The sequence below is a fragment of the Salvelinus alpinus genome, chromosome 21, assembly GCF_045679555.1.
Source record: "Salvelinus alpinus chromosome 21, SLU_Salpinus.1, whole genome shotgun sequence".
NCBI lineage: Eukaryota > Metazoa > Chordata > Actinopteri > Salmoniformes > Salmonidae > Salvelinus > Salvelinus alpinus.
Genome location: NC_092106.1, coordinates 17,447,323 through 17,468,424, shown reverse-complemented (window position 1 = coordinate 17,468,424; position 21,102 = coordinate 17,447,323). Strand labels below are relative to the sequence as shown.

At 43.0% G+C, this 21,102-nt stretch overlaps 1 protein-coding gene across 4 annotated transcripts in view; it reads left to right on the top strand.

Annotated features, from left to right (window-relative positions):
* Window positions 1–21,102, top strand: part of LOC139547932 (neurobeachin-like) — a 295,912-nt gene that overhangs the window by 25,036 nt on the left and 249,774 nt on the right. For all 4 annotated transcript variants that reach the window (XM_071357133.1, XM_071357132.1, XM_071357131.1 and 1 more), the window contains exons 2-3: window positions 19,053–19,284; window positions 19,873–19,973. In XM_071357133.1, coding sequence (XP_071213234.1) covers window positions 19,053–19,284; window positions 19,873–19,973 — 333 coding nt within the window. The remainder of the gene's footprint in view (window positions 1–19,052; window positions 19,285–19,872; window positions 19,974–21,102) is intronic.

Sequence of the window (21,102 nt, the reverse complement as noted above, 5' to 3'; positions counted from 1 at the left end):
GATCAAGAAAAAGGAGGGTTATTATTTTAAATATAATTTTTCAGACAATTTGGAAGAGTGTGAACAACACTAAATACATTATAAGTAATACCAGATAGGCTGTTCTAATGAAAAAAATGTAAAGCCTTTATTACAGCATAGCTAAGATAAATAAAAAAAAACGCCAAATTTGTGAAATTGTTAATCCAACATGTTGTGGGTGCGTGAGGCTTGGTGCTCACGGAATCAGTAGACTATTAACCAGAAGCAAGATCTGTCATTTCTGCAGCTATACAGTATCAGTCAAAAGTTTGGACACACCTACTTATTCAAGGGTTTTTCTTAATTTTTACGATTTTCTACATTGTAGAATAATAGTGAAGACATCAAAACTATGAAATAACACATTGAATCATGTGGTAACCCAATTTATTTTAACATATCAAAATATATTTTATATTTCCGATTCTTCAAAGTAGCCACCTTTTGCCTTGACAGCTTTGCTCACTCTTGGCATTCTCTCAACCAGCTTCACCTGGAATGTTTCTCCAACACTCTTGAAGGAGTTCCCACATATGCTGAGCACTTGTTGGCTTCTTTTCCTCTCTCCTCAGGTGCTGTTTTCTATCCGTTAACTCTTCTGCTGCCTCCGCCGCATTGTTCTCAACACCAATATACTTGTTAGTTTTACTATTATGCACATAGCAACATGGTCTAGGAATAGGCGCCAATTCAACAGCGCACTGATGTTTGAGGACAACGACCACTATCCAACGCGGGAGAAAGCACATTTTTTATAAAATAATATTTTTTTTATTAGTATTTACATAATTAGTTATTACATAATATAACCATATACAACTTCAGCAGCACATGTCTTAGTGATGGACTGTGCCATCCCCACGGCCCCCACAATGGATTAGTCCACAGACAGGTGGCAATTTAATTTTATTTTATTTAACCTTTATTTAACTAGGCAAGTCAGTTAAGAACAAATTCTTATTTACAATGACGGCCTAGGAACAGTGGGTTAACTGCCTTGTTCAGGGGCAGAACGACAGATTTTTACCTTGTCAGCTCAGGGATTTGATAGAGAAACTTTTCGGTTACTAGTACACCATGAAATTATTATAATTTTTTGCTACTGCTCGACTAAAGAAATCTTGGTCAACCAACAGTCTATCGACCAAATAATCGACCAGTCGACTAAATGGAGTCAGACCTACTTTTTACAATAGATCACTTCTGGAGTTGCCTGGAGTGTCCAACTGAAGAACTGCACAGAATACCAAGCCCTCCCTCCCTTTCTCTCCCTCTCTCATTCTCTCCCTCCCTTCCATCCTCCCTCTATCCACTGTGACAAGGTCAGGTCGACCTTCGTATAGCAGGTCACACTCAATCTCATAAACTAGCTCCAGAACACAGAACACTGGTCCAGCAGGGAGGGAAACAGGCACGCTGCCGGAAGCTATCAAATCCCTCTCGCTCACCGCCTGCCTGCCTGACATCACACACACACACACACACACACACACACACGTAGAAACACGTAGAAACACACAGACAGCAACACATATACACACACACACCCTCTGCACTGTGAGAATAACACGCAGTGAGAAAGAATGAGCTGCAGTTCTGACATTAGTTCTGAAAGGCATGCTCATATCACATCAGGGGAAGCAGCCCTGAGCTGATTGAGTGTGCTCTACATAAGAGCAGGGAAAGAGAGTGAGAGGAGAAATGGAGTAGAGTGAGGGGAGGAATAGAGGACTGGCCTTCCACATAATAAGATCGAAGTCTCCCAGTCTACCAATACCTGGGAGCTGAATCATGAAGACCTATATGCATCCCAAATGGCACCCTATTCCCTATTTAGCACACCTCTTTTGACCAGGGCCCATACGGCTCTGGTCAAAGGTAGTGGACTATTATAGGGAATAGGGTGGCGTACATGGGACGCATACATGGTATTACAGTATATTTATATTCCAGATCTGTTTTTCATAATGTAATGGTTTGTGCAATGATGTTGTGCTCTGAACCACCAGAGAGCAATAACGTTTACACTTACAGCACCAGTCCAAAGTTTGGGCACACCTACTCATTCCAGTTTTTTTTTTTTTTTATACTATATGGAATCATGTAGTAACCAATTTTTTTTTTAACAAATCTAAATATATTTTATATTTGAGATTCTTCAAAGTAGCCAGCCTTTGCCTTGATGACAGCTTTGCACACTCTTGGCATTCTCTCAACCAGATTCATGAGGTAGTCACCTGAATGCATTTCAATTAACAGGTGTGCCTTGTCAAAAGTTAATTTGTGGAATTTCTTTCCTTCTTAATGCGTTTGAGACAATTAGTTGTGTTGTGACAAAGTAGGGATGGTATACAGAAAATAGCCCTATTTGGTAAAAGACCAAGTCCATATTATGGCAAGAACAGCTCAAACCCAGGCTGTTTAGGGTCTATTTGACCAAGGATTGTGATGAAATGCTGCATCAGATGACCTGGCCTCCACAATCACCCGACCTCAACCTAATTGAGATGGTTTGGGATGAGTTGGACTTCAGAGTGAAGGAAAGCATCCAATAAGGGCTCAGCATATGTGGGAACTCCTTCAAGACTGTTGGAAAAGCATTCCTCATGAAGCTTGTTGAGAAAATGCCAAGAGTGTGCAAAGCTGTCATCAAGGCATTAACTGAAGAATCTCAAATATAAAATGTATTTTGATTTGTACATTTTTTTGGGGTTACTACATGATTCCATGTGTTATTTCATAGTATTTATGCTGTCACTATTATTCTACAATGTAGAAAATAGTAAAAATAATAACCCTTGAGTGAGTAGGTGTGTCTAAACTTTTGACTGGTACTGTACGTCCCTGTTTCCGATCCCGTGTATCTTATACGATACTTATACTTATACTGTCTCTGTTAGCTCTGTCAGGTTCCACAGCAATGGCACTGCCATCTGTCTGCTCTGCCAGCCCCATGCTGCCAGGCGACACACACACACCTCCCAACCCAGGCTGGCCATTCAATCTGTCGTTAGACTTTCCCAGGTGACTGTTCCCATCAGAACGCCTCCCCCAGGTTATTGACCGTGTGTGTGTGTGTGTGTGTGTGTGTGTGTGTGTGTGTGTGTGTGTGTGTGTGTGTGTGTGTGTGTGTGTGTGTGTGTGTGTGTGTGTGTGTGTGTGTGTGTGTGTGTGTGTGTGTGTGTGTGTGTGTGTGTGTGTGTGTGTGTGTGTGTGTGTGTGTGTGTGTATATAAAAGAGAAGGACAGGCATGTGTTAGACCATTGGCTTAGCCAGCTCTACATTGAGACTGAGTCTGTTCTACAGCTTCATTGAGAAGTAATTACAGACGAGAAATAATTACATCATCAAATAAGCACCTAACATAACAGAGCCATCAGTCACACTGCTCTAGAAGCACACAAACACACACACACAGTCTTGTACAACTAACCTTGTGTGGACACACAATTCAGTCCCATTCAAAATCCTGTTTTCCCTAACCCATAACCCATAACCCTTACCCTAATCTTAAACCTAACCTAACCTTAACCCCAAAACCTATCCTTAACCCTAACCCTAAACCTATCTCCTAACCTAAAACTAACTCTAGCTCCTAACCCTAAACCTAATTCAAACCTTAACACTAATTCTAACCTTAACTCTAAACTCCCTAGAAGTCGCATTTGACCTTGTGGGGACTAAGAAAATGTCCCCAGTGGCTCAAATTTGTGTTTGTCCCCACATTGTGACGTGGTAGAGTTGAACCCATGAGCAGAGAATGAACCAGACCAGGAATCAGCGACTTGGGAAAAACGTAATATCTTTACTTGAATAATGGAGAACGTAATAATATAGAAAACTTAAAACCAAAAACAACAGACACTAAAACTCACATGGGGTAAACATACAGGAAACTCAATTCAAGAACTAACAAAAGGAAACAGAAAACACACCTCTCTTAAAGGGGAAACAATCATAAAATATATATTTATTTTAGATGTTTTATTTATTTCACCTTTATTTAACCAGGTAGGCCAGTTGAGAACAAGTTCTCATTTACAACTGCGACCTGGGCAATATAAAGCAAAGCAGTGCGACACAAACAACAACACAGAGTTACACATGGAATAAACAAACGTACAGTCAATAACACAATAGAAAAAAAGTCTATATACAGTGTGGGCAAATGGTGCGAGGAGGTAAGGCAATAAATAGGCCATAGTAGCGAAGTAATTACAATTTAGCAAATTAACACTGGAGTGATAGATGTGCAGATGATGATGTGCAAGTAGAAATACTGGTGTGCAAAAAAGTTAATAAAAACAATATGGGGATGAGGTAGGTAGATTGGATGGGCTATTTACAGATGGGCTGCGTACAGCTGCAGCGACCGGTTAGCTGCTCAGATAGCTGATGTTTAAAGTTAGTGAGGGAGATATAAAGATATCCTCTCCAACTTCAGTGATTTTTGCAATTGTTTCCAGTCATTGGCAGCAGAGAAATGGAAGGAAAGGCGGCCAAAGGAGGTGTTGGCTTTGGGGAGGACCAGTGAGATATACCTGTTGGAGCGCGTACTAAGACACACGAGTCCAATAAAAGTCTCTAGGGCAGTCTCTACCGCCCTCTGATGCCAGGAGGAACCATGACACACAAGTATAGTTGCACACACACATACACTGTCTGGCTAATTGAATTTCTTCCATGGTTCCTGGTGTCTGTAATGGAAGGTCTGTTTGGAGGCGATGAGGTTTGAATCTTTTTAGAATCTTTAAATTTTTACAATTGTTATTTTTACCCCTTTTTCATGGTACCCAGTTGGTAGTAGTTGATTCTGACTGGCCGCTTTGGACTTCACCTCTTTTCACCTCTTTTCTCCGTCATACGTTCACTAACAACACTGTTTGATCTCTGTCTGAAATGGCTGTTATTTCTAATTTACTTTTCTCTATCATTCCCTCTGCAGTTTTACACTGAGACTTAACAGAATAACAAACATATCTCTACTGTTGTTTTACTGTTGTTCTGATGTTGTTGTGTTTGATATTATGACAAAGGACATCCAGCTAGAGTGGGAACAATAGAGAGTTTTTTCCATGCCAAAAGTGTGTAAAGCTGTCATCAAGGCAATGGCTTCTTTGAAGAATCTAAAATATATTTAGATTTATTTAACACTTTTTTACTTACTATGTGATTCCATATGTGTTATTTCATAGTTTTGATGTCTTCACTATTATTCTACAATGTAGAAAATAGTAAAAAATAAAGAAAAACCCTTGAATGAGTAGGTGTGTCCAAACTTTTGACTGGTACAGTATATCAAAATTAATCTGAGTTGAGTTTTAATCTGAGTTGTGTTTCAGTGGTTCAGAGATTCTGAAGGATAGTTCTCATATGATCTAGATCAGGGGTATTCAACTATTACCCTACGAGGTCTGGAGTCTACTGGTTTTCTGTTCTACCTGGTCATTAATTGCACCCACCTGGTGTCCCAGGTCTAATTCAGTCTCTGATAAGAGGGGAAGAATGAAAAAAACGCAGTGGAACTGGCTTCCAGAGCTGAGTTTGAGGGATCTACTTTAGATCATAATCCTGAGATTATGACTTTCAGCTGCTATAAGTGTGTGTGTGTGTGGTTTTATCTGGAGTACATTATGTCCTGGTCCTCCTCTCAGCCTGGTGACTCCTCTCTCTCTCTCTCTCCCCCTCTCTCTCTCCCCCTCTCTCTCTCCCCCTCTCTCTCTCTCTGCATTGCAGTGTGCTGCTCTCTCTAATCGCTGTTTAGGGCTGTAGAGGCAATTCTCTCCTGTTCTCTCTATACAGATGTAGGATCTTAATCTGAGCCAGTTTGCTACAGAAGGAAATGTGAATTCTTATGTGGATTGTAGTTAATGGAGAGTTATGTAGGGGTTGATACATTTTACGTAAGGGAAAATGAAGTCTCAATACTTCAGAAGCCATTTTAAATCTCACATTTTCTAAAAGTTTTACATTTCCTGCATTGCAGCAAAGTTCTCCTGCAACGGGGTGATCAAATCATACATTTCATACAAATCAAGATCATACATTTGTACACCACTTTACAGTAGGGATCCCTACAACTCTCTCTCCCCCAGCTATCCCTCTCCATATGCCTCCAGTCTGTGTCTGTGATAGCAGTATAATGGAACAGAACGGGAAGTGTATCTGCAGGTTAATGAGGTTAATGACTCTGACAACTCTTATCCTGACTGGAGCTGTTCAATTAGCAGAGATGATTAGACAGGCTTGGGTGACCTCAACTGCTTTTCTGTTTTGCTTTGCTGTGAGAGAGAGACAGGAGAACTCCTGTCCCACTGCACCATGCAGCCCCCAGCCAAGGTGAGGTGGGCACAGCTGAATGCTGCAGTGCAGAGCTGCTCCAAGGTGACTGGAGCACTGAAGCATTAATCTATGTGTCAGAGGATAGATATACAGTGAATAGATATCCCAGGTAAATATACTGCCGCTAGATATCCCAACTGTTGTAGGGTTGGTTGTGATAATGCTTGATTGTGACTCTTTTTAAACCTTTCATTCATTGTGGAACAGCAGTGTGTGTGTGTGTGTGTGTGTGTGTGTGTGTGTGTGTGTGTGTGTGTGTGTGTGTGTGTGTGTGTGTGTGTGTGTGTGTGTGTGTGTGTGTGTGTGTGTGTGTGTGTGTGTGTGTGTGTGTGTGTGTGTGTGTGTGTGTGTGTGTGTGTGTGTGAGCACCAGATGGCTCCAGGCGTATCTTTAATAAGACAGACAGACGATCTGACAGGAAACAGCGGCGAAGCATCTGAACTTATTCCTCACCTTCAGACACACACACACATAGTGTACAGTGAGTCCTGGCATGTCCTAGTGTGCCATTATGTTGAGAAACCATATCATGGAGATGTTTAATCCTTAAGAGTCTATTGACGCACCCGTGCGTCATTCTAATTAACATAATAAATAAAATCCCATCAAAATCTGTCACTTTAAACTAGAGATATCAGTTTTTTTGCATGGACTGAGTCTCAATCTACCACATCCACCTACATCCACCTATGTCAGGACTCGTCTGAAGGTAATCCATACAAACGAATGGAAGTATGGAGGTAGTTTTGGCCTACAGAAATATGGGGTTAAATATGTGTAAAAATAACACATTCCTGAGCTTTCTTAAATCTCCTAGATATAGGACAGACACTTCAAAACTCCTTAAGATTTATTTTTTGACTGACTTTTTTTGCCTTTAATGAATGTGTTATTCAAGGCGTTTCTATGGGCTATAGTAGTAAACTCTTAATTAAATATTTTATCAAATATTGTTTACATATTTTTTGGATTCATAAAGGGTTCCTAAAATTAAAAATCAAATAGCTAAATGATCCATGGTATGACCATTTTAAAACAATTCCATATGTCTGTCTGCATGTTGAGATGCTGTATCATAGAATATTAGAAGACATGTGTAGAAAAACCTATGTGGTGTGTGTATGTACCTACAGTATGTGGTGTGGTTTTGAGCTCAGCAGGCCTGTGTGTGTTTTGTAATCTGTAGCGACACTCCCCAGACCTCCTGGTATTCCTTTCACATCACAGCCCCTCTTCCTTTCCACCAGATTTATTTCCTGCAAGATTGCTTTTTAATTTTCTCTCCTGCTCTGGACTGGCAACGCTCGCTATGAATCCTGTTTGACAATCTGAGCATCCACTGGAAAAGAGATGGAGAGGGAGAGAGATACGCAGAGGGGTAGAGAGAGGCAGGAAGATGGTAGGGCAGGGGTTGTGTGGAGAGGAGTGAAGAGGAGAGGCATGGATGGAGCGAACAGGAGAGCAATGGAAAGGAAAGGGGAGGAATGGAAAGGAGAAGAATGGAGAGGAAAGGAACTGAGAAGCCTTCAGATGGGGAAGCAGACCTGTGTCTCTGTCTCTCACAGTGAGCTGTGAATGTGAAGTGACCTGGTGGGTTTGGGAGGTAGAACACAGTGTCTCTGGGAGCTGGGAGCTCTCTGTACTGACCTTAGGATCCACCCCCAGGGTGTGATTAATTGGTGGACAAAATACTAAGTGGTCTCTTACTCTCGCCTCTACTGAAGTTTAAGAGAAGCAGGCCAGGATCACTGGCTTTGATGTGCTTTTACCCAGCACAGCGTGCACACACACACACACACACACACACACACACACACACACACACACACACACACACACACACACACACACACACACACACACACACACACACACACACACACACACACACACACACACACACACACACACACACACACACACACACACACACACACACACACACGGCATGGCTGCCAGCCTATGGGCTTTAGTATGAGGCTGGCCAGAGATGAAAGAGACCTGCTATCTGTTGATTGGCTGTTCAGCTTGACAGGCCTTGCCACGGACCAGAAGGCTGGAAGAGGCCATGTCATATAGAGTATGTCATTAGCATGTTACATGTCTGTTAACCTGTCTTTGTCTGTGCAGTGAGGCAGCATGATCAGTGGGGCTCTACACTTGCAGCTTTGTGAGGTTTAATGAGGTTTCACCAGAGAGGAACTGTCCATAGTGCTGCAATACTGACAGGCAGCTAGTGTCTGTCAGTATTTGTATGGAGTCAGAAGCACTTTCACTTTACTTCGTCCCAAATGGCCTTCATTCCCAAATGTGTTAGTTTTTTAAAATTAAAGATTACAATTGCACCATTGATTGTTTTTTTAAATATATATATTTTTTTACAAAGAACAGCTCCATCACTCGTGCCCACCTACCACAGTCCCACCCTCGCATTCCATCCCAGGAAAAAAATTATGAATAATAATAAAAATAAATACATCAAATAAAATGCTATTAATATAAGGTGCATAGGCCTACATGTATCATGGTTTGAAAACAATGAATGTTAACATGTTATAAATGAGACAGTGAATACAACATATACAGTGCATTCCGAAAGTATTCAGACCCCTTGACGTTTTACACATTTTGTTACGTTACAGCCTTATTCTAAAATTGATTCAATTGTTTTTTCCCCGCATCAATCTATACACAATACCCCATAATGACAAAGCAAAAAGTAGTTTGTAGAAAATTTTGCAAATATATAAAAAGAAAACAACATATTTACATAAGTATTCAGACCCTTTACTCAGTACTTTGTTGAAGCACCTTTGGCAGCGATTACAGCCTCGAGTCTTCTTGGGTATGACGCTACAAGCTTGGCACACCTGTATTTGGGGAGTTTCTTTCAAGCTCTGTCAGGTTGGATGGGAAGCGTTTCTGTACAGCTATTTTCCGGTCTCTCCAGAGATGTTCGATTGGGTTCAAATCTGGGATCTGGCTGGGACACTCAAAGACATTCAGAGATTTGTCCCGAAGCCACTCCTACATTATTTTGGCTGTGTGCTTAGGGTCGTTGTCCTGTTAGAAGGTGAACCTTTGCCTCAGTCTGAGGTCCTGAGCGCTCTGGAGCAGGTTTTCATCAAGGATCTCTCTGTACTTTGCTCCGTTCATCTTTCCCTTGATCCCAGTCCCTGCCGCTGAAAAATATCCACACAGTATGATGCTGCCACCACCATGCTTCACCGTAGGGATGGTGCCAGGTTTCCTCCAGGTGTGACGCTTGGCATTCAGGCCAAAGAGTTGAATCTTGGTTTCATCAGACCAGAGAAAATTGTTTCTCATGGTCTGAGAGTCTTTAGGTGCCTTTTGGCAAACACCAAGCAGGCTGTCATGTGCCTTATATTGAGGAGCGGCTTCCGTCTGGCCACTCTACCACATAGGCCTCATTGGTGCAGTGCTACAGAGATGGTTGTCCTTCTGGAAGGTTATCCAATCTCCACAGAGGAACTCTGGAGCTCTGTCAGAGTGGCCATTGGTTTCTTGGTCACCTCCCTGACCAAGGCCCTTCTCCCCCGATTGCTCAATTTGGCCGGGCAGCCAGCTCTAGAAAGAGTCTTGGTGGTTCCAAACGTCTTCCATTTAAGAATGATGGAGGCCACTGTGTTCTTGGGGACCTTCAATGCTGCAGACATTTTTTCGTACCCTTCCCCAAATCTGTGCCTCGATGGAAAATTTATTTGACCTCATGGCTTGGTTTTTGATCTGACATGCACTGTCAACTGTGGGACCTTATATAGACAGGTGTGTGCCTTTCCAAATCAAGTCCAATTAATTGAATTGACCACAGGTGGACTCCAATCAAGTTGTGGAAACATCTCAAGGATGATCAATGGAAACAGGATGCACCTGAGCTCAATTTCGAATCTCGTAGCAAAGGGTGTGAATACTTATGTAAATAAGGTATTTTTGTTTTTACTTTTAATACATTTGCAAAAGTGTTTAAAAAAAACTGTTTTCACTTTGTCATTATGGGGTATTGGGTGTAGATTGCAGAGGATTTTTATTTATTTAATCAATTTTAGAATAAGGCCGTAACATGACAAAATGTGAAAAAGTCAAGTGGTCTGAATACTTTCCGAAGGCACTGTATGTTAGGTTAGTAGGAGACATTTTTTTCACATTCGACCTCTAAATCAGAGTATTTCTCTGCTAGTCTGGATTCGCTGATATGAACTCGATGGAGAACCTTAAACTGGATACTCTTTTTATAGCGCTTTCACTTCAATCCTCTGTAAGTTCTATGTTCAACTCAATTTCCCACTTCTCCCTAGTTCTGTTAAGTTAGGTGTTGGCGGCGCACATATGATACGACTAAAGGTATGAGATTAACCCCTTCCGGCTAGGTAGAATTTTAAGCAGTTTGTCCAAATTTAGTGCAATACTTTTGACAAGGACCCATGTTGATCTGCAGTGCTGTCCCTTTTCAGAGACCGCATGGCCTGGCCATGGCACATCCTCAAGGCTCTTCTAGAGCTCTGTTAGACTTCCTTTCTCCTCTTCTGGCTTTGTAGGGTGTATTGGTGTTGATACAATGGTTTCTTTACAGGATTTATGGTTACCTTGATAATCTTCTTGTGTACCTTGGACAATGATATAACATTCCATTTATTCCACTATTTTATACAATTTATTCCATTTCCTTTCAGATTGTAAATGTCATGGCACTTGTGCTTCTACAGGTAATGTTAGCAGTGAGCATTAAGATAAATGGAGCTGGCTGCTTCTTCTGGGATTTAATATATTTCATGTTCCCCCTGATTTATTATGTGGAGAGAAGGTGATGAAAACTACTGCTGTTCTTCCCCAGTCTCTCTCTCCATCTAGCCTCCCCTTCTAGCGCTCTTTTTCTCACGTTCTCCTCCCTGGTAATTAGAATCCCTATTTCCTCCCTCGTTCCTCCCTCTCTCCCCTCTCATTTCTCTCTTCTCTTTCCTTCTCTCCTCCCCCTTTCCTCCCTCTCTCCCCTCCTAACGGCTCTATCCTCCCTCTTTTCTCCCCGTCCTCATTTCTCTCTCCTCCCTCTCTCCTCCTTCTCTACTCCCTCTCTTCCCTCTGTAGGTTGATTTGTTGGTACTCAGGACATCTCTGCTCTCTGCCTCAGAGACTACCTTCCTGTTCTGTTCCTGTTCAATAAATCACACAGGTCTTTCTAGCCCTCACAAAGGATCTACTGATTTGATATAATGTTCTGTTTGATATAAGTAATTGCAGCAACTGAATCAGCTGGAGGAGATGAGGATGGGGAGGACAGGAGGAAGAGGATTTCATGTGTGCGTGCGTTGTAGCAAAGGAGGTCGAAACTCCCACACATGGACAGACATATGTTTTCTCATGATGAACAGGGGCGGGCCAGGTGTTAATGCCAGGTGTTAATGATGCTGGGTCATGGGTCAGGGAGCAGAGCAATGTGATGCCCTATTAACTGTAAATAGATCTGCCATAGATCACACCTGACAGAGCGGTGGAGTTGGTCATTCTGGACCATCTATATGTCCACGTGATAGCATGGAGGAGAGTATACTGTATCTGTGTAGCTCAGACAGGATCACGTGTTTACGTCTCAACAGTAATATGACTGTAACCCTCTAATCTCCACAGTGTTTCAACAGAGAGTTGTCCTTTGTGTTGTTCCTGTGTTTGTTTACCCCGGTGTGATCATCATCACATGCTGCATGTTCATCTGTAATCCAGTCACACTACCTCGCTGGGCTCTGTTTAAACATGCATCAACATTCCACTACCGTCCCCACTCTCCGGTCCAGTGCACACATTGTTGCTCTAGCCCTGCACAAACCCATCTGATTCAACCACTCAACTCATCATCTAGCCCTTTGATCATGCATGCTTGTGCAGGGCTGGAACAAAACTGTGTTGAGAAACTCTGACCCCCCCCCCCCTGACAACAGAGTTGTAGTCTAAGCCAAGAGGACCAGGTGTCTGGATGATGTAGCGATGATCAGCAAGGAGGAGAGAGAAGGTTTTGCTGCAGCAGGCAGGAAGCAGGAGGTGGATTGTGGCTTGTCTTAAAGGGCAAACCAGTGTGTAACTGGGCTCTCAGATATGTGCTCTGTTCACAGCAGCATCATGGCCTAGTTTACACACATTCATCAAAGCTGTTGTTTAAAATACTGTTTCCTTTCTGGTGTTACATGGCTAATACACTGGGACTAAACCTTTATAGGTGTTTTGGTGTGTGTATGACGTTGACCATCCTGCTGATTAGAGTATAGATCATGACAGCTACAAAAAGGGTGTTTCATTTGTGGGTTTTGCCTTGTGCATTTACTCACACAAAGCTGTTCTGCCAGTTATGCAAATTAGTGAATTACTTTACATTATGTTGGAATGAGGAAGTGGTTCTAGTCCCCAGAGCATCAGAGTGGCTGTGGTATCCCACTATTCACACTACTACACAGCTTGGACTGGGCTGAGCGGGAGCCTGACCTTTGTAGTCGTGACATTTTGTCAGGTCTCGAGGAGGGAGAGAAGAGCCCTGGGTTTACTCCCTCAGACTACTGGAGTGGCTGTGTAAGATCACACTCCTGCAGAGTACTGAAGATTACTGTACATGTCAGTGTCAGAGAGACAGAGAGCAGCTTAAGTAGTTTACACACTATCAGGCTGACCTGTTCCGTTCTGGTCTAGCCCTGAGTTGTGTCCAAAATGACTCCCTATTCCCTATGGAGTGCAGTATAAAGGGAATAGGGTGCCATTTGGGATACAACCATGGTCTTGTCCTGTTATGCTGTTCTGTTATCACTGTGACTTGGTGTAGGCACACAGGGTGCAGACACAATCATCCACCAATCTGTGAGGCTGATCTTTGAGCGATTTCTTTTCCAGACGGTTTGCTGCTGCATAGCTGCTGTACTCATTCTCTGCTGCACCAATGGAAGAACTGAAAGTCCACCAGCTTTTATTTTTTATTTAGGATGACATGGAAACCAAAACAGCACACTAGCATGTGCTGTCTGTGTACTCTGATGCTGGATATAGCAGTTCAGCCCGGGCCTTCACAATGGATTCCTCTTAGTATGGAGCAGCTGTGTATTTTTGAACATGTTTTGGCATCTTATATTATTCATCTTGATGTAATCCTCTTTCTCCTTCTCTCTTTTCATTCTCACCAACAGCTGAAAATAGGAAATCACTTCTAATATATATTTTGGACTGATTTACTGTCCATTGTTTAGACTGGAAACTTACTGAAGATTACATCACTAGTCCAACCTACTGCTGTCACCATGGTGACCAAGAATCTCTCTCTCTCCCCCCTCTCTCTGGTTCGTCATATTGTCAAGATGCAGTCAGGAGAAAGGAACTAATCACTGATCAGGATGTTAAGTGTAACAGAGATGAATGGTCAGGAGGTTAATACACAGAAAGAGAGGGGAGAAGGAGAGAATGGGGAGGTTGTCATGAGAAAAAGTGAGCGGTACTGTAGAGTTAAATTGAAATGGGTATAATTTCTGTTACTGTACTAACACTGAGCCTATATCTATATGTAGCCTGTTACTGTACTAACACTGAGCCTATATCTATATGTAGCCTGTTACTATACTAACACTGAGCCTATATCTATATGTAGCCTGTTACTGTACTAACACTGAGCCTATATCTATATGTAGCCTGTTACTGTACTAACACTGAGCCTATATCTATATGTAGCCTGTTACTATACTAACACTGAGCCTATATCTATATGTAGCCTGTTACTATACTAACACTGAGCCTATATCTATATGTAGCCTGTTACTGTACTAACACTGAGCCTATATCTATATGTAGCCTGTTACTATACTAACACTGAGCCTATATCTATATGTAGCCTGTTACTGTACTAACACTGAGCCTATATCTATATGTAGCCTGTTACTGTACTAACACTGAGCCTATATCTATATGTAGCCTGTTACTGTACTAACACTGAGCCTATATCTATATGTAGCCTGTTACTATACTAACACTGAGCCTATATCTATATGTAGCCTGTTACTATACTAACACTGGGCCTATATCTATATGTAGCCTGTTACTGTACTAACACTGAGCCTATATCTATATGTAGCCTGTTACTATACTAACACTGAGCCTATATCTATATGTAGCCTGTTACTGTACTAACACTGAGCCTATATCTATATGTAGCCTGTTACTGTACTAACACTGAGCCTATATCTATATGTAGCCTGTTACTGTACTAACACTGAGCCTATATCTATATGTAGCCTGTTACTGTACTAACACTGAGCCTATATCTATATGTAGCCTGTTACTGTACTAACACTGAGCCTATATCTATATGTAGCCTGTTACTGTACTAACACTGAGCCTATATCTATATGTAGCCCGTTACTATACTAACACTGAGCCTATATCTATATGTAGCCTGTTACTGTACTAACACTGAGCCTATATCTATATGTAGCCTGTTACTGTACTAACACTGAGCCTATATCTATATGTAGCCTGTTACTGTACTAACACTGAGCCTATATCTATATGTAGCCTGTTACTATACTAACACTGAGCCTATATCTATATGTAGCCTGTTACTATACTAACACTGAGCCTATATCTATATGTAGCCTGTTACTGTACTAACACTGAGCCTATATCTATATGTAGCCTGTTACTGTACTAACACTGAGCCTATATCTATATGTAGCCTGTTACTGTACTAACACTGAGCCTATATCTATATGTAGCCTGTTACTATACTAACACTGAGCCTATATCTATATGTAGCCTGTTACTGTACTAACACTGAGCCTATATCTATATGTAGCCTGTTACTGTACTAACACTGAGCCTATATCTATATGTAGCCTGTTACTGTACTAACACTGAGCCTATATCTATATGTAGCCTGTTACTGTACTAACACTGAGCCTATATCTATATGTAGCCTGTTACTGTACTAACACTGAGCCTATATCTATATGTAGCCTGTTACTATACTAACACTGAGCCTATATCTATATGTAGCCTGTTACTGTACTAACACTGAGCCTATATCTATATGTAGCCTGTTACTATACTAACACTGAGCCTATATCTATATGTAGCCTGTTACTGTACTAACACTGAGCCTATATCTATATGTAGCCTGTTACTATACTAACACTGAGCCTATATCTATATGTAGCCTGTTACTATACTAACACTGAGCCTATATCTATATGTAGCCTGTTACTGTACTAACACTGAGCCTATATCTATATGTAGCCTGTTAAGGTACAGGACGGCAGGCAGGCTCAGGGTCAGGGGCAGGCAGAGTGGTCAGGCGGACGTGCTCAGGACAGGCAAGGGCCAAAACCAGCAGGATGAGAAAAGAGAGACTGGGGAAAAGCAGGAGCTGATACAAAAAACGCTGGTTGACTTGACAAACAAAACAGAGAACACCGGTATAAATACACAGAGGATAATGGGGAAGATTGGTGACATCTGGAGGGGGATGGAGACAATCACAAAGACAGGTGAAACAGATCAGGGTGTGACAGTTATATGTAACCAGACTGTATGTTTCCAATATACATTCTGCTCATTCTTAATGCAGCCACAGAGACATCTGGCACCTGGGTGATTGTGGGACCTAATCAAGAATCTGATTTGAAGATGTTTTCTAGATCCAGAAAGAGATTGTAAATGAAAGTGTTATTCTGCTAATAGAAACAATGGCACTGCTATGCATACTAAACATTTCAAGTTAAAAAGTAGTTATTCTGTTTTTCATCCAACCAGGAGATCGTGATCGATTGAAGATACACCACCACACTGTAAAAAAAGACTTTGGACTGCACAAGTTGTTCTTTTCATCTTCAAGGTTTTGTTGATGATTAGACTCCCTGTGTCCTTGTTTTCTCCTCTCTGCTCTCTCCTTTCTGCTGTCCTCTCGCTGGCTTCTAGGAGTGCCCCAAATCCTTTTTTGACGTTCCAAATGGCACCCACAGGGCTCTGGTCAAAAGTAGTGCACTATATAGAGAATAGGGTGCTATTTTGGATAAATCCCTGGAGTTTAGAATGCAGATATTCTGCTGTACTGCTGTACAGGACATCGTGTTAGCTCTCGTTGCCTCTGGCATACCTCAGGCTTACATAATATGCCTATATTTCTGAATCTGCTGAGTCTTTGATAACCCTCGGGTCCTTCTTACATATGGTTTAAACAAACTCAAGCTAAATGTATATACGTATACGTATATACATTTTCTGTCACTGAGTTCTTAATATTGATTATGCAGTAGCATGGTTTAGCCAGTTTTAAGTGGCTAAAGTGGTGTGTATAATGGCTGGTATAATTACTCTAACAGTGACTGGCTGTGTGAGAGAGAGGCTGAAAGCTTCTAAGGCTGCGTTTAGACAGACAGCCCAATTCTGATATTTTTTCCACACATTGTTCTTTTGACCAATCACGTCAGATCTTTTTCAGAGCTGATCTGATTGGTCAAAATACCAATTAGTGAAAAAAAGATCAGAATTGGGCTTTCTGTGTAAACGCAGCCTAAGTGGCTAGTCTGTGTCCATGTCTACATCCCAAATGCCACTCTATTCCCTATTCAGTGCACTACTTTTGACCAGAGCACTAAATAGGGAATAGGGGGACGCATCCCATGTCTTCATCTATACCTCTCCTCCTCTCCTCTCTGAGCACAATGGCTGCAGTTTACTAGGATGTGAAACTGTAATTAGTCTGCTGCTTGCTGTCTGTGCATGGAGGGATGGAGTGAAGAATGGACAGGGGGATGGACAGGTAGGAGAGAGATTAGGTTCAGCCCAGACTGCAGGGCTCTTTGTTTCTCCTCTATGTCTCTATACCATGGCCTACTAGTCTGCCAATACATTTGCAGTAAAAATGTTGAGGTTGTTTGCTCAACCCACAATGTAATGGAGAAGCTAGTTCTTGGTCAGAATCGTGGTTCTCTGGTGTAGATGAGAAAGTAAATAAACATGATTGATCTGGTCCTGTTTTTCCTAATACCTCAGACATTATCCTAACTTCAACTGCACACAGTCTGATCTGAAAATCAATTCCTCTCATTGAAAAGGACGTTCTTGTCAAGATGTTACATTCCACATGAATACTTTCCCTTGGCTCTGTACTCTAATACCAGGCAGGTATTACCACACTAAGCTCACTAAGTAATTGATGCCTTTTATAACGGAACAATTACTACTGGATCTGAATTCTACCAAAATAAAATGAGGGGTAAATAAAAGGAATATTAACTTCAGACAAAGCAGAGTAGAGAGGACAATAGAGAGGAGGGATGGGGAGAGGAGAGGATGGGGAGAGGAGGATTGGGGAGAGGATGGGGAGAGGAGAGGATGGGGAAAGGAGAGGATGGGGAGAGGAGAGGATGGGGAAAGGAGAGGATGGGGAAAGGAGAGGATGGGGAGAGGAGAGGATGGGGAGAGGAGAGGATGGGGAGAGGAGGGATGGGGAGAGGAGGGATGGGGAGAGGAGAGGATGGGGAGAGGAGGGATGGGGAGAGGAGGTATGGTGAGAGGAGAGGATTGGGGAGATAAGAGGATGGGGAGAGGATGGGGAGAGGAGAGGATGTGGAGAGGAGGGATGGGGAGAGGAGGGGATGGGGAGAGAAGAGGATGGGGAGAGGAGGGATGGGGAGAGGAGAGGATGGGGAGAGGAGGATTGGGGAGAGGAGAGGATGGGGAGAGGAGAGGATCGGGAGAGGATGGGCAGAGGAGGAATGGGGAGAGGAGAGGATTGGGGAGAGGAGAGGATGGGGAGAGGCGGGGATGGGAGAGGATGGGGAGAGGAGGGCAGAAGAGAGAGGAGAGGATAGAAGAAGAGGAGAGGAGATGGGAGGCAGAGGAGAGAGGAGGAGAGGAGACGAGAGAGAAGAGATGAAGGGAGGGAGAGGAGAAGGGAGGAAAGGAGAGGGGAAGCAGAGGAGATGGTGGGGTAGGAATAGGAGGGGAAAGGAGAGAGGACCCGTGCAGTCTGTTGAACCCAGGTAGTCTGTTCAGTGTGCAACAGTGTGAACACGGTCTACATTTAGCAGGAGGCTGTTTCTGTAAACTCTGCTATATAGGAATCAGTTGTCTGAACAGCTTGGCCATTGAACCACATCAGATTGCTCATTACTCCCCCCCCCCCCCCCCCCTCTCACCCTCTTTCTCTCTCACACTTTTTCTTTCTTCACGTTTTTCCGCGCTGTCTCTCTTTTGCTAGATCTGCTATTAGTTATTTTTTTTCATTTTTTTTCTTCTGTTACTTCTGTTACCTGGAGGGTTTCTGACCCTATTTTATGCATGTCTTTCTCCATGCCTCTGTACAGTGTGTTCTCTGTATGTATCACGTGCTACTAGAGTCGGCCAATTAATTGCCTGTTGACCTTCAAGAATATAAATATTGATTGTTGGGTGATCGGTACAGTATGCCCCTTCCCCTCCACTTTCCAACCAGCATTGGATTTTACATTACAACTCCAATACCCTTTTATAATACAATCACAGTCTCTTAGAGGGAAAAGCCTCCTCTCTCTTACTGAACTGGCAATCATGCCTGTTAATCTCATACCCCCTCTCTCTTGTCCCTTACCCTCCATTCCTCCTCTCCCCTCCCTCCCTCACTCTCCCTCCCCTCCATCTCCTTTCCCTCCCTCTCCTCTCCTCTCCAGCTGGTGGGGGGCGAGTTTGACCTGGAACAGAACTTCATCATAGCGGCAGCGGAGAGCCTGGGCTGTATAGTAGAGCTGTTGGAGTACTGTGATGTGACCTGCCAGGCTGAGGTGTGGTCCATGTTCACAGCCATCCTCAGGAAGAGTGTCCGTAACCTCCAGACCAGCACTGAGGTGGGCCTCATAGAGCAGCTGCTGTTGAAGATGAGCTCCGTTGACGACATGATCGCAGGTAAAGGAACATACGCAAGCACACACACACACACACACACACACACACACACACACACACACACACACACACACACACACACACACACACACACACACACACACACACACACACACACACACACACACACACACACACACACAGAGAATACATAGTCCATAGAGCTTGTTCCATGGCCAGTTGCCTACAGTAAGCCTGCAGTACAGTACAGTACCCACTGCAGAGTGCTGGGTGGATGGATGAATGTGGATTAAGTTAATATTTTAAGCATATTGAAATTCCTATGGCTTAAAGGAGAGGAAAGATTGAAAAGAGAAAATGTCATTAGTCACAGTATGTTTTATAATGAGACTGAGTGGCAGTTTAGAGGAACATTTATTTTCAGAAGGTAAACTAATAGCATGGCATTTTCTTTTTAATTCGGTTGTGAATATGAGGGCATGTTTCTATTGTGGATTTTTTACAGTAAATAATGAAACCCTATCTGCCTGTGAAGTACCAACTCAACACTAGTGTGTGTGTGTGTGTGTGTGTGTGTGTGTGTGTGTGTGTGTGTGTGTGTGTGTGTGTGTGTGTGTGTGTGTGTAGACCTGCTGGTGGATATGTTAGGAGTGCTGGCCAGCTACAGCATCACAGTGAAGGAGCTCAAATTGCTGTTCAGTATGCTGAGGGGAGACCGAGAACTCTGGGTAAGTTGTAGGAGTAGAGGACTCTGGGTAAGTCATGGGAGGAGAAGAAGAGGTTACAAGTTTAGAATCACCTGTTGTATTTGATGAACATGGCTCATATATTCTCAATCTCTTCCTTACATCTCCTCTCTTTCTCTTCCCTCGTCTTTTCTCTCTTCCCTTTGTCTCTTCATGTCTCCTCTCTTTCTCTTCCCTTTGTCTCTTCTCTCTCCCCTTTGTCTCTTCATGTCTCCTCTCTGTCTCTTCCCTCGTCTCTTCCCTCGTCTCTTCTCTCTTCCCTTTGTCCCTTCATGTCTCCTCTCTGTCTCTTCCCTCGTCTCTTCTCTCTTCCCGTTGTCTCTTCATGTCTCCTCTCTGTCTCTTCCCTCGTCTCTTCTCTCTTCCCGTTGTCTCTTCATGTCCCCTCTCTTTCTCTTCCCTCATCTCTTCTCTCTTCCCTTTGTCTCTTCATGTCTCCTCTCTTTCTCTTCCCTCGTCTCTTCTCTCTCTCTTCCCTTTGTCTCTTCATGTCTCCTCTCTTTATCTTCCCTCGTCTCTTCTCTCTTCCCTTTGTCTCTTCATGTCTCCTCTCTTTCTCTTCCATCGTCTCTTCCCTCGTCTCTTCTCTCTACCCTTTGTCTCTTCATGTCTCCTCTCTGTCTCTTCCCTCGTCTCTTCCCTCGTCTCTTCTCTCTACCCTTTGTCTCTTCATGTCTCCTCTCTTTCTCTTCCATCGTCTCTTCTTTCTTCCCTTTGTCTCTTCATGTCTCCTCTCTTTCTCTTCCCTCGTCTCTTCCCTCGTCTCTTCTCTCTTCCCTTTTTCCCTTCATGTCTCCTCTCTTTCTCTTCCCTCATCTCTTCTCTCTTCCCTTTGTCTCTTCATGTCTCCTCTCTTTCTCTTCCCTCGTCTCTTCCCTCGTCTCTTCCCTCGTCTCTTCTCTCTTCCCTTTGTCTCTTCATGTCTCCTCTCTTTCTCTTCCCTCGTCTCTTCTCTCTTCCCTTTGTCTCTTCATGTCTCCTCTCTTTCTCTTCCCTCGTCTCTTCCCTTGTCTCTTCTCTCTTCCCTTTATGTCCCTTCATGTCTCCTCTCTGTCTCTTCCCTCGTCTCTTCTCTCTTCCCTTTGTCCCTTCATGTCTCCTCTCTTTCTCT